Source organism: Sparus aurata, chromosome 8 (assembly GCF_900880675.1).
Source record: "Sparus aurata chromosome 8, fSpaAur1.1, whole genome shotgun sequence".
Taxonomy (NCBI): Eukaryota; Metazoa; Chordata; class Actinopteri; order Spariformes; family Sparidae; genus Sparus; species Sparus aurata.
In genome coordinates this window covers 5301830-5314383 of record NC_044194.1, presented here as the reverse complement: position 1 = coordinate 5314383, position 12554 = coordinate 5301830, and the positions used below count along the sequence as shown (strand labels likewise).

Genomic DNA, 12554 nt, shown 5'->3' with positions numbered 1-12554 from the left:
GCAGGAGATGATGATGGTATTTCAAGACTCGTGCGCGGAAAACAGGGAGCGACTTGAGAGAGGAGAAGTGGAACGAAGAGCGAAAGGGAAGTACGGAGGAGGACGGGGAGAGAGAGAGAGATGGAGCTCTTGGGAGGTTTCCACGGGGTCAGAGAAGAGAAGAGGGGCCTCGGCTAAAGTTTGCCTGTCCCAGCGTGGGGCTGGAGATGACAGCCATCCATCCACACACGATGAATGCCGAGGATCTGTTTTCCTTTCTCGCCTCTCTCCCACGCACGGCAGATATCACACAGACATCCTAATGAGGCTGAGAAGCACCGGTTGTCACACCTGCATCCACCGCATGCTGATAATGTAAATTCCTTTCCCACTCCGTCTGTCTGTTTGCTACTTATCAGCCTGTGTCTCCATCTCGAGAGGTTCTTGATATTCTCAGTGTGTGCGTACAAGCGCTGTTCTGCGAGTGTTATCATCAGCGAGATAGAGGCACAATGTTATCAGACTCACAGAGACGCATCAGCACATCTCCCTGCCTGCCCGGGAACTCCACATGTGGGCCCGTCTCTCTGCGAAACTGACTTCCATTGTTGTCTGCGCTTCGGATCGTGTCTGCGGACCTCATGTCCGAACAAATCCCCTCGGCTTAACGGCGTAACAAACGAACACAACTTTGTGAAAATATTTTCGTGGAACCACTCCGATGAGTAAAAGCTGCTAACGCTCCACAGCCTGCCAGCTGGTTGGGTTCTGCAGTATTTACGACCTGCTGACCCTCAGGCCGTCTCCCTCCCCCTCACCCGCCTTCAACTCCTGACACATCTGCCCTCTCCAACCTCTTCATGCACACACACACACACACACACACACACACACACCCCTTCTTAGCACCTGACTGGACTGCTGAAAGGCTCCTTCCTTCACCGGTGGAGGAGTTCCCTGCAGCAGCAGACTATTAACGAGAAGACAAAGCATCGAATTGTTGGTCGGTTCTCTTAATGGCAGAAAGGTGTGTTGACCTCCACCGCTTCCTCCCGCTTGACCTCTGCCAGAGCAAACGCTCGGCTGGCTCTTACATTATACATTTAACTACAGCCGGGGTGCCTTTGAGAGCGCCTTTACAACCCCCTTTTTTTTTTTTTTTTTCCTAACAGAAGCACCATAAGGCCAGGGCACCCACACGCAGACAAACGTATATACAGTATGTGCACTGTATGGACTGTTAGCTAATGTGAAACATGTGCACAAAAACGAGAATGCTTGTTCAATAGAGCCCAAATTAGTCACACTTGTGTCTACAGGCCACGCGGGTGGAACAAATGTCTAATCCTAACATGTTTAATAATCCCAGCGGGCTCACAGAGTTAGTTAAACAGAATGAGATTTGATGAGCTGATGAACACGTTGGCAACGTTTTCTACAAGGCTGTTTTTTGCTCTTTGAGGTGGAGGGAAGGGGGGGAAAGCGTGGAGCGTCGCTCTGCGCCTGGTTTCAAGCCACGGTCTGTTTAACTGCCGTCTGAAAGACTTCCTCTGCAGCTCATACAGAGACACAATACTACAATACATCATCTCACAGAGTGCACCGACAGACACGAGGCGCGCCGCCTAATACGTTTAAGATAAGGGCGCGACGCGCAGCCCGGCCTTTTGAAGAGAAGCATCAAGTCGAACCAAAGGAAGTTCCATTTCTCCAAACTCTCTCAAACAAGGCATCCTTTCATCAGCGAGAAATTCCACCACGTACCACCATCTTCCCCTTTTTCTTTCCCCTCCCTCCATCCATCCGATGCTCAATAGGCAGATTATCAGTGTAGGAGAGGAAACTTGGCCACCATTACTGGAGCGCATTGTGTCCAGAAACTGTCTGCGACCCTGCGGGGACACACAGATGGCCGACACATCACTGATAGACAGAGACGGGGAAGAGAGGAGGCCGACACACAGACACACACATCAGATGTAGCTGAATAGACAGAACCCGGAGAAAACACAAGAGTTCAACACGTGGCCGTTAGCCCACACATGCACACAGTTAGCTGGGACCCAAATTAGTGGGAGCGAACCCAGAAGAGACATATCCTGCACAGACGCTGTAACGCAAACAGATCGCAGGTCAGAGTTTTCTTATCGCGGCAGGTTTTAGAAGTTTTCCTCGCCACACAAACACAACACAGACTCCAAACCCAAACACTCCTGAGAGTATTTAAAGGAAACTCAGACATGGTGATTATGTGTATATAAGGAGCCTCTTAAGCCTGCAGCAGGAACACAGGCCCACCTGATGATAACTGTTCCCTCTATCATTGCGTCTCCTAAACATTATCTAAAGCTCTACATGTTTAGGCACCAAAGTGGTAAATCACGGTCCGTGCTGGGGAGTCACACCTCCGCTTCTCAAAAGTTTTTGTTACCAACTTCTCCCCCCCCCTGAGTAACACACATATTCTTTTGGTTACCTCTGGGATCTGAAATGTTTATTTTGGAAGTCCACATGTGGCGGACGTGCTGTGCAGATCTTATCGACAGAAAGGAGACTAAAGGCTGCCGTCGAGGGTGTCCTGTCTTGACAGAGTCTGCTTTTCCTGTGCCCGCATGTGTTCTCCACATGGCCCGGCGCTAAAGCGTGCCCCTTCCCTCCACTAACCACGAGGGAATTCCAGGAAGCCGTACTGTACGCGGGTTTGGGTCTAAATGTGCTTGTGTGCGCCGCTGCGGTTCTTTTTAATCACCACGTGTCCAACCGGGTGACCTTGACCCAACAGGTGACGGAAAAAGCAAATGTTTTGGAAAAATAAAAATGGAAATGTAGGCCGAGTTCTGCTGCCTCGGAGCACGTGGGAAGTGGGAGAAAAAAGGGGACGGCGTAAGATGCGAGAAGATGTGTTAGATGAATGGAAAAAGTTCCACAGTTGAGGGCCGGAGCCGGGAGATTGAAATCAACGTAGGGTGATAGAACAACAACGGCAAAAAAGTAGAGAGTCAAAGGAGGAAGTCGGAGCCTGGCGTGGTGTTATGGAGGTCGGGTTGATGACCAGGTTTGATGGAGCGTAACAAAAGAAACACTCTCGAATCAGAGCGACTTCAAATGATTTCAACCCGCTGCGGTCTGGCTGTCAGCGTGACTCAGGGGAGGGGGGCGGCGACGTGTCCCACGATGAGGGCGAGAAGGGATTCAAACAAGCCGCCTGAGCCTTGATGTTTGTGTATGTGTCGCTGCTGCTGCTGCTGCTGCTGCTGCTGACGAGGCTGCCGGCTCGACGACGCACAAACAAAACACATTCCAGCGTCTGACGGGAGAGAGACGAGACAGCCGAGACAGAGAGAGGCGAAGGAGGAGGGAGATAACGAGGATCGTAGCAGCAGTGGACGCATGCTGAAACACACCATATCAACTGTCACTGGAGGGTTTTTTTTTTTTTTTTTAAAAAAGGAAGAAAAAAGCACAAGTCTCTCTTTCTCTTCATTGTGCTTTCACTCCCAAAAGATAAGCTGCATCTCCTCGGGTTCAGTCAAACACGAGTGGACACCCCCCGTCCCCAGCCATCACTCTGTGGTCGGACGTCGGCGCTAAAAGTCACTCAGTCAACTCGGCTGACAAATCCAGGCCAACACACACACACGCACACACACACACACACACACACACACACACACACACACACACACCCTTGATAGCATCACTGTCAGAGGAGAGAGACCGAGATGGGAGAGACAGCAATAAGACATCATAGGTGAAAACATGCAGAGGAAAAGTCAGAAGCTGTGGTGGCCTACTTATGACTGTAGGGCAAAATACCACACACACACACACACACACACACACACACACAGTTAACCTGTCAGGACGGGCACTTTGCCTCCCGAGCCTGGCACACTCACCAACAAGTTTGTCATAAAAGCTGATGTTACTTTTCCATTCTCCGTCTTGTTCTCTCTCTCTCTCTTTCTCTTTCTCTCTTTCTTTCTTCCTCTCACTCTCTCCAAATTCTCCTGCTGGAAAGTTGGCTGGCTGTTCGGGCTGTTGGAGAAACTTCCAAACAATCATGCGAGCTGTAAACTATTGCTCAACCTGTGGAGGACGGTCTGTGAGGTCGGTGCTGATTTTACGGAGCGAGCTGCAGGTATGAGAAGTCCTGCAGTGACTGATACATTTCGTATTTACAGACCTTTGGCTATAAAAGCCAAACTGGAAGGCACTGAGCAGTTAAGAAGCAGGAACAGGATGCTTTAACAGAGCGTCTCTGTCCACTGACACACTGTTTGCTTGCTCCACCCTCCGTACACTACCCTTCGTAGTCATGCAATAAAAAGAAAAGCATCTTCTCTGCCTGCCTCCGGTCTTAATGTGTGCGTTTGTGTGCATGTGCAGAGGGGTATTAGGTGTTTTCCTACCTGAAGACTTTCAAAATGTGTAACAGTGATGGTAAGACGGTAACATATACTGAAAATGACTCCTCAAACTTGTTTTCTCATCTGGATTATGACAGATTAATGTGTAAAAGTGTAAACGCGCGAGCCTACTTGAGTGTACGCCGGTGTATTGCAAATGTCAGAGAACATCGACGTGCACAGAGGTGTGAAAACGAGAGAGGCGGCCAAGAAAAAGTCGGAGGGTGAGAGAGAGACGTGTGTACAAGCTCGGTTCTACGGGCGAGTGTTTGCTTTTCCAGCGCAGTATATCTGAACCGGTTCAGGCTCCACACACTGCTGCCCTGACGCCGCCGCACAAAGAGGTCACTGACGGCGTCACAGAAAGCTCCCTCTTTCAGTCCGGTTATAAAAACAACAGTTTATACTTGAAAGAAAAAAAACTTCGCCAAAAGAGGCCTTTCTTTTTTTTTTTCTTCTTCCCCCTTGATCGCAGCCCTTCCTCTGGCACACATGCACGCGTACACAGGAGCGAGTCTTCCCTCAGCGACGGAGATTTGGCTCCGACCGGCCCCGACTGTACAGATCACAATCAGAGAAGGATATGCGGGCTTCATCTGGCTTTCTGGCTCCATTCAGCCAAGTTAGTCAGCGTGACTCCAACAGATTTCACCAGAGAACACAGCGAGGGGTTATTACATCCAATCCCTGGCCTGACAAATCTGTTTCCACTTAAACTACACACCGCCCGACCTCCCCCTCCAACACTCCCTCTCCTCACTCCACACTGCCCTGTGTGCCCATCTGATCCGTTTGTGCGTAATTAGGCATTACAACCAAATCACCCACACAACGGTTCTGTATTGACGACAGTAAGTGGCTTCGGTTTTGCTGGAGCACACATGCAGAGAGACCGACGCCTGCCAGCTAATGCCTATTAGCAATTAGAACTGTGATGGTTGGCATTGATTTTTTCGGGGGGGGGGGGGGGGAAGCAAGAAGGAAAGCTTGATGGTTTTAGTCGGGGGTTTGTGGTTCGACAGACTCGAAGAGATCCCGTACAAATGTCTAAAAGCGAGTCGGAACGGATCTGCGGCGCCGCAGAAACAACCAACAAAAAGACTGAATGGAGTACTGTATCTTTCTTTTTTTCGCAAACCATATGCTGTGACACTTAATCAAACCATCTCTGTGTCAAATAACCGAGTGAGACGGTGTTGTCGCTGCGATGAAAGATTTCTAACAGCGACTGTAAGCCTGTGCTTGGTTTATGTCTGGGGTGTGTGCGATAAGAGACAATTACCCTTTTCAGTGCAACAGTAGCTTATTATGCACACGGTCGTAATTACAGTCTGCATTCAGCATGATGAAGGAAAATCTCTAAAAATGTCTGTTTTTCTTGATGTAAGTCACAGGTGTATAAACTCAACCGTTTTCTTTTAAGCAAACAAGACTTGAAGTTTGCACAGTCCATTTTGGAACCATTTCCACTCCAGTTCCATGTGAGGGTCCGACATAATCCTCCAGCAGGATGGCAGTCGCTGGGAGAAAAGTTACATGAGCAGCAGGAGCTTAATGATAACGTGAAGAGAAGCCTTGATATCGCACCTCAGCATCAGCCTCACACATCAAACCTGATGTTGAATCAATTCCTTTTAGGCCTGTGTTGCTATGGCTACAGATTAGATGGGCAAGACGGACAAAAAACAAAAAAAAAAAAAGACTCAAAGAGACTTAATTGTGGCAACCAAGGTCAATATGATCCAGAGAAGCTTACGGACACTCTGCTGTGTTTTCTGTCAGTCGTTTAGGAACGATGTTGGCTCCTCAGTCAAGGAGCAAAGTAATTCATCCAAGGCTCCATGAACACCAACAAGCTCATTTTTATAATGATGACCAAGCCAGACTCTAACACAGGTGCATGTGGCGGTGAAGTAGTTTCCTTTTCAACAAAAAAAAAAACCAGCATGCTAGCATCCAGGCGATGCTACTTGAGCCGCCTGGTCCAAGATTCCAGCCACCTAGCAGCCAGTCTTCCTGCTTCCCTCATTAGCTGCTCCGGCTGCAAACCTCAGCTCCGACTTGCAGGACAGACTCCCCCGAGAAGAAAAAAAAAACACAGCCAGAACTCTGCGGTGACGCATGTGACACACTGGCTGCACATTTTCCAATTTAAACGAGCTCAATTCCAATCCGAACCCTCCCGTTCTCTCTGGATAGAATAAAAAGAAATCGACCCCCGCAGTCCAAGAAGTAGAAACCATAAATCGAGATGCACGAGCGCAGATGCTTTAAAGTTTGCTGTCACCATAACTCTCCATTTGTGTCCGCTGCCCTTTTTTTCCCTCCCTTGAGTATCTTATTACCCATCATTCTTCGCTTCCTCTTTATCAGTGTTTTACTGTAAACAGTGTTGAGAGGCATGACTCACGCTACTGTAATGTAACAGGAGGAGCGTGGCTTTGAAATCAGCAAAATGACTTGCAAAGTTTGGAAAAAAACAGAGACGAGCGAGTGAAGATGTGCGACACACGGGGGGGGAGGAAACTGTTGGGAAAGGTTGTGTGACGCTGAGAGTTATTAATGTCACAAACTACATCATCTGCGTCGAAGATATGATGGAGACAGGAGGCTCCTGCTCCTGTGATCGTCCGACAACTCGTTTGCAGAGTGAATATCTGTGAAAGCATTAGTCACGGCTTTCCAAGAATAGTCTTTGTACCCACACGAGAACGTTTGAGCACCCACAGATGAGCACATTGGAACACATGTGCACACCAGCGCTCTAATGGGTCAGTGTTTTCACAGCTGGGACCAGAGAAGAAGCCAGTGCAAACAGTGACATGGACCATCAGTGTGTGTGTGTGTGTAGCCTGAGGTGGTACATGCACCCGAACATAACACACAGCTCACACACAAATAGAAACTGTAGTGTTTTGCGTAGGATTAACCCTTATTATCCTCTAAAGCTATATGACTTATGGTCTTAACTCCACACACACACACACACACACACACACACACACACACACACACTGACCTGCTGACAGTGTTCGCAACTTAAATTCATCCGTGCAGCTATTCAGGCCAAAATACAGGCTCACTGTTAAAAGCCCGGGCGAAATGTGCGGCATGCCCGAGCGGGCATACATCACACGAGGATGAGCTTAAATCAATTTCAACCATAATATTAATATCCTGATATGTTTTCCAAAGACTGTATTTGATCCCGCTCCAGATTTGTGGAGCAGGGAGTGTATTTTCAGAGTGCTGGTTTCCCCATCTGTGTGACCACAGTGCTGGGCTGCTCTCCCTGCATCTCTCTCTGCCCCGCCGTTCCCACGCCTCTTTCTGGGCTAAATACATATTTAGGGAAATACTGAGCAGCAAATCATATGCCCTGCTCTCTGAGTGCACCCAAAACCCCCATTACTCACAGACTTTTTTTTTTACTACCTTCACAGAGCCGGGGCGGGGGAAACTGAACTTCTTTTTTTTTTTTTTTTTTGTTAGTGCTGGACCGAATCAAAGTTTATTTATCCAGGTAAATCACGCTCTCATGCATGAATGTTCTCTTTCAGATAGTCCCTGCGAGCCACACAGCGGCCATTCACATCCACGATCTGCCGCTGAATGGGAGCTGTTGAGAGTGATCAGCTTTGCTCAAGGTCAAGTCACTCGTTTGCATATATATAACTATCGACCACGCTTCGACAGCTGACTCTGGAAACAAACAAGACACAAACGTTCCCAAAAAAAAGCTCAAATGCGACTGCACACGGAAAACCATTCCAGCGAGGCCGGACCGGAGTTTAACAGACATCTGTGTGCCCGTTGTAAAGATCAATGATTTCATAACCACTTCCACTGTCCATTAGTAAAGCTACTACTCTGCACTTTAAAAAGCCCCACAGTACTATCTACGCAAATTATACCAGGAAGAGATGGCTCCTGCTATTTCCTTGTGTGGAGAAGTGAATGACAAATGGATTCCTCTGAATAGCGTCACTGTGCAAGTCAGCTCAAACCAGTGCCGTGGAACCATTTGAACACATGCAAAGCAGCAGACTAAATAAGTTTCGAGGGTTTGCGCGTTTGTGCGTCCGTGCACGCTCGATCTCTGCTTGTGCATGAGTAATGAATAAGATCCTGGCACATCACAACCCGGGTCCCTCTAATGCACTCCCTGTAGACCAGAAGAAATAAACAGATAAAGATGAAGTGGACGTGAAGGCAAAGAAGAAGAAAAAAAAAAGAAAAAAGGGAGAGAGAGAGGGCCAAGAGCGAGAGTGAGCAGGAGAGGGCAGGAGGAGAGGAGGGAGGGAGGGAGGGAGTTTTCAGAATTGTTATTGGAGCCGTAGAAGTCATTTCTGACTTAAAGAGTTCCAGATGTGGGCCAGCCCCTGAGAAAGGCAGAGAGGCAGAGAGCCGGAGAGAAATCAAGAGGGAGGGAGGAGTATTAATCAGACTTTGCCCTTCCGTATGATCAGCAGCCTTCACTCCCTTTTCTGAGACTGTCTCGGTTGAGAAAAAGCGGATCTTTGCAATTTCGGTGACGCTGATGGAGGGAAGTTCTGCAGCAGAGTCGGGGGGACGGGTGGGTGCTGAGAGAGAAGGTCCAGGGTGTGGGGTGTCAGGTGGTGAGGTGGTCGAGGGGTGTGTGGCTTTGCACAGCCCCGGTCTTGGGCCTATAAAAAGCTAGGGTGGTCAGAATAATGGTCTGTTGTTATTACACACACACACACACACACACACACACTGGTCTTTCTCAAAAAACCAATGACTGAACTCAACCAAAATAGGCCGGTCCAAACCCAACCAAAAGACATCTGGTTAAATACTGGGACAAAAGCTGCTCTTTAACTTATTTTGCAATGAAAGTTCCCACGCAATGCACTCAGTTGTTTTTAACCCCTGTAAGCGCGCAGAATATGAAATGTAAGGTGTGTGAGGTGAGTGCAGGTGTGTGTGTGTGTTCTGTGCTGACTGATCTCAGACCTTTACGAGGTTGGCGTCTTCACATGCAACGGGGAGGCGCTCTTAAATCTTGACTTGGGTAATCAGCGAGGCCTGCAGCCCTGTAATAAAAGCCATCTCCAGCTATTTTCTCTGTCTCTCTGTTGTCTGTGCACTTGGATGCGTATGCCCGGTTTCCCCAGCATTTGTTTTCTCTCCCTCTGCGTCGGGCTAAGCTGCGCAATCACACAACAAAAGGCCATTGTCCTGCAGTAAAAAAAAAGGCTCTGCTCCAGGGAGCTGGTAGCGGGCCACAAACAAAGGCTGGTTACATTGTCCCAACACAAGCTCATGAATCAACTCAACGCTGGGCTGCCAGAACCGGCCACGGAAAAGAGCCCTGCGAGTCTACTAGGGTTTTGACGGAGAGGGGAGAGAAGGAGAGTTGATTGAGGAAGGGATGTGAGAGGGTGGAGAAAGAACAAATGGACAGGGAGAGGGACACACAGCTGGAGCTGGACGAGAGAGGAGGCAGAGTGATGTAATAAATGTGGGGATGGTTGTGGGTGAAAAAGGGGGATTTGTCCAACAGGAGGAGGAGGAGAGCAGGATGAGGAAATGGAAGAAGGGGAGGATTTGAAGGGGAGTGCAAGCCAACACAGCGGGAGGATGAGAGGTGAAGTCAGCGTAAACACAGAGTTGTGTCAACAGACAAGCCTCCTGCCTGAGCTCCAGAGGCTCTCCGCACCCCAAATCACAACAGCAGATTTGAGGAGTGACGTGTGAGGGCTCAATCCACCACCGGGCTGATGAGAGCAAAGTGGCTTTAGAATCTAATTTGGCCGCTGGGGCGCAGAATCCAGCGCTCGCTTTCTCCTCGCCCGACCCTGTCAGAGAGAAAATGCTGTCTTTGTTGGCGTCAGATGCCTCTGAACTGTTATTTTCCTATTCTGCCAGGTCGAATTAGCGGCGCGGCCATCAAATGCACACGCACAAAGAGCTGCTATTGTATCCAGCAGGGCCACAGGTCACCTTTTCCACCCTGTGAGGGAGTGGAAAGTGGTGACCGTGCGGCACTTTTTGGGAGGAGAGTGTGTGACAGAATACAGGGAAAGTTTGGGAGGCTGAATGTTCTGACATCCGGCACCACACAGCAAATCACACTGCATCAATTCACCCACAGGAACAATGTGACAGTTTGATTATTATAAAGGACTGTAGAAAGGTTTTTTTTTTTACCATTGGCGTTCTTCCCGCAGATCAGGTGCTCATAGTGCTGCAGGACTCCCCACAGCTCCGCGTCATTGTTCACCACCCCCTCCATGGCCTCTGCGCTCACCGGGGCGCCCGCTGACCCCGCGTCGGGCCCCGAATGACCCCTCTCGGCCATCAGCACCCGGGCTCCTATCTCCTCCACCAGAGCCTCCATGCATGCGGTCAGGCATATGGCCGCGTACTCGTGGATGCGCACGGAGATGCGCGTGTCCACCATCCAGCGGAAGAAGCGTCCCACGGAGAAGGAGAGGCCGCAGCGGGCCGACTTGCCCTTCCTCAGCAGCTCCCCGGCGCTCATGCTGTACATGGAGATGGCCTTGACCGTGGCGGAGACGCAGTGGTCGGCCAGAGCCCAGCTGAGCACGAGCCTCATGGCGCTCTGCACCTCGAAGCGCGTGCAGCGGCAGTGCATGACGCTGAGCCGCTGCGCCTCCCGGGAGATGCGGATCAGCGCCCTGCGGAGGAGCGCGGACAGCCGCCGCACGGCCTCCGGGGAGAACACAGGTGCGGGTCCCAGTTTCATGCTCCCGCTCTCGGCCACTTTGCGCAGTATCTTGGCCACCTCCTCCTCGGTCCAGGGGAACTCCTCCAGCTCAGGTAAGCGGGGGCACTTGGAGAAGATGTCCTCGGGGTCTTCAGGCAGGACGGTGTTGACCGTGTCCCAGCTGTTGTTCCGGCTGTTCATGGACCCGGAGTAGTACCACCAGTTGCCCCGGTGAGGGGCCGTCATGAAGGCCTGGGAGTTGGACTTGGAGGAGGACAGGCTGAGGGACTTGCAGGAGTCCCCCGCCCCGTACCCAGAGTCCAGCGTCAGGTCCTCCAGGGTCTTCATGTGGACATTTATCAGACCAGCCATCGCTGTGGAACGGCGTACTCTTACGAGGACTTGTGGGAAAACCTCGTCAGCAGTTTTACCTGGAAGTCAATCAGCAGTCGAAACTCCGTCGAGCCGGATGAACTGGTTACACCGCGGGACGCGCGTCACACATACTGCGTGAAGAGTCCAGAGTGAACACACCACCGTGCAGACACCGCACAGACCCGCACACACGACCTGCTGCTGATGTGTTCAGGCGGGACAGTCAGGAAAAAGTTGAAGCAGCAACCCCCCGTCTCACCTTTCCCCTCCGGGCAGCGCAGGGATTTAAACTTCCCTCCAGTAAATCCTGAAATCTCCTGAAACACGTCGTAATGTCTCCTCTCTGACTGAAAACAGCCACACACGAGTTCGTGTATCAGAACTGGACCCGCGCAGCAGCTCCACGGACGCACAACTTGCTTCGTTTTCGTTGAGGGAAAAAAAAGAAAAGTCGGAGTCTACCTCGTCCCTCCGTCCCCGTCCCGGTGCTCGGTCAGAGGCAGGCTGCCGGAGAGACTCAGGCACAGCTGTGAGGAGGGGAGGGGAGGGACCCAAAGCTGAGTGACAACGCGGAAGCGGCTCGAGCGACCAATCAGGAGAGGGGCCGACTTTTTTGTGTTGCGGCAGCCAATCGGAACCCGCTCCGAATCTTTCACGAGTTTTTTTGGGGAGAAAGAAAAGAAAAAGTAAAGTTTGTTTCGCCTCAAATGAAGCGTCGGACATCTGGATATCAGTCCAGATGTTCCACACGTGTCCACACAGTCTCCCATTGTTTTCTTATCAACCCACAAAATGCGATTAAATATGATAATGCATAATCCAATTAACGACTGTCGCCTCTCACTCAACTAATCCATGAGAATAAATCCCATTTAGTTTTTATGTATGAGTGTGGAGGGAATTCTTCTGGGTTAGTTACCTGGAACCAAACTGCACACCGAGCAGACGTCTGCCGTCTCCTCCTGATGACTCTTTTTTTTGTGGGGGGGGGGGGGGGGGGGGGGGGTACGACTTGGCTCACAGCCTGCACATGAGCTAATCCCTCACCTGCAGCCTGGAACAGAAACTGAATCTGTGAAAGCCTCTGCTGATGGTGT

At 50.3% G+C, this 12554-nt stretch overlaps 1 protein-coding gene across 1 annotated transcript in view; it reads right to left on the bottom strand.

The window, feature by feature from the left end:
- Nucleotides 1-11980, bottom strand: part of abtb2b (ankyrin repeat and BTB (POZ) domain containing 2b) — a 48526-nt gene extending 36546 nt beyond the window's left edge. The window contains exon 1 of the mRNA XM_030425351.1: nt 10563-11980. Coding sequence (XP_030281211.1) covers nt 10563-11454 — 892 coding nt within the window. The 5' untranslated portion in view covers nt 11455-11980. The remainder of the gene's footprint in view (nt 1-10562) is intronic.
- Nucleotides 11981-12554: the final 574 nt, after the last annotated feature.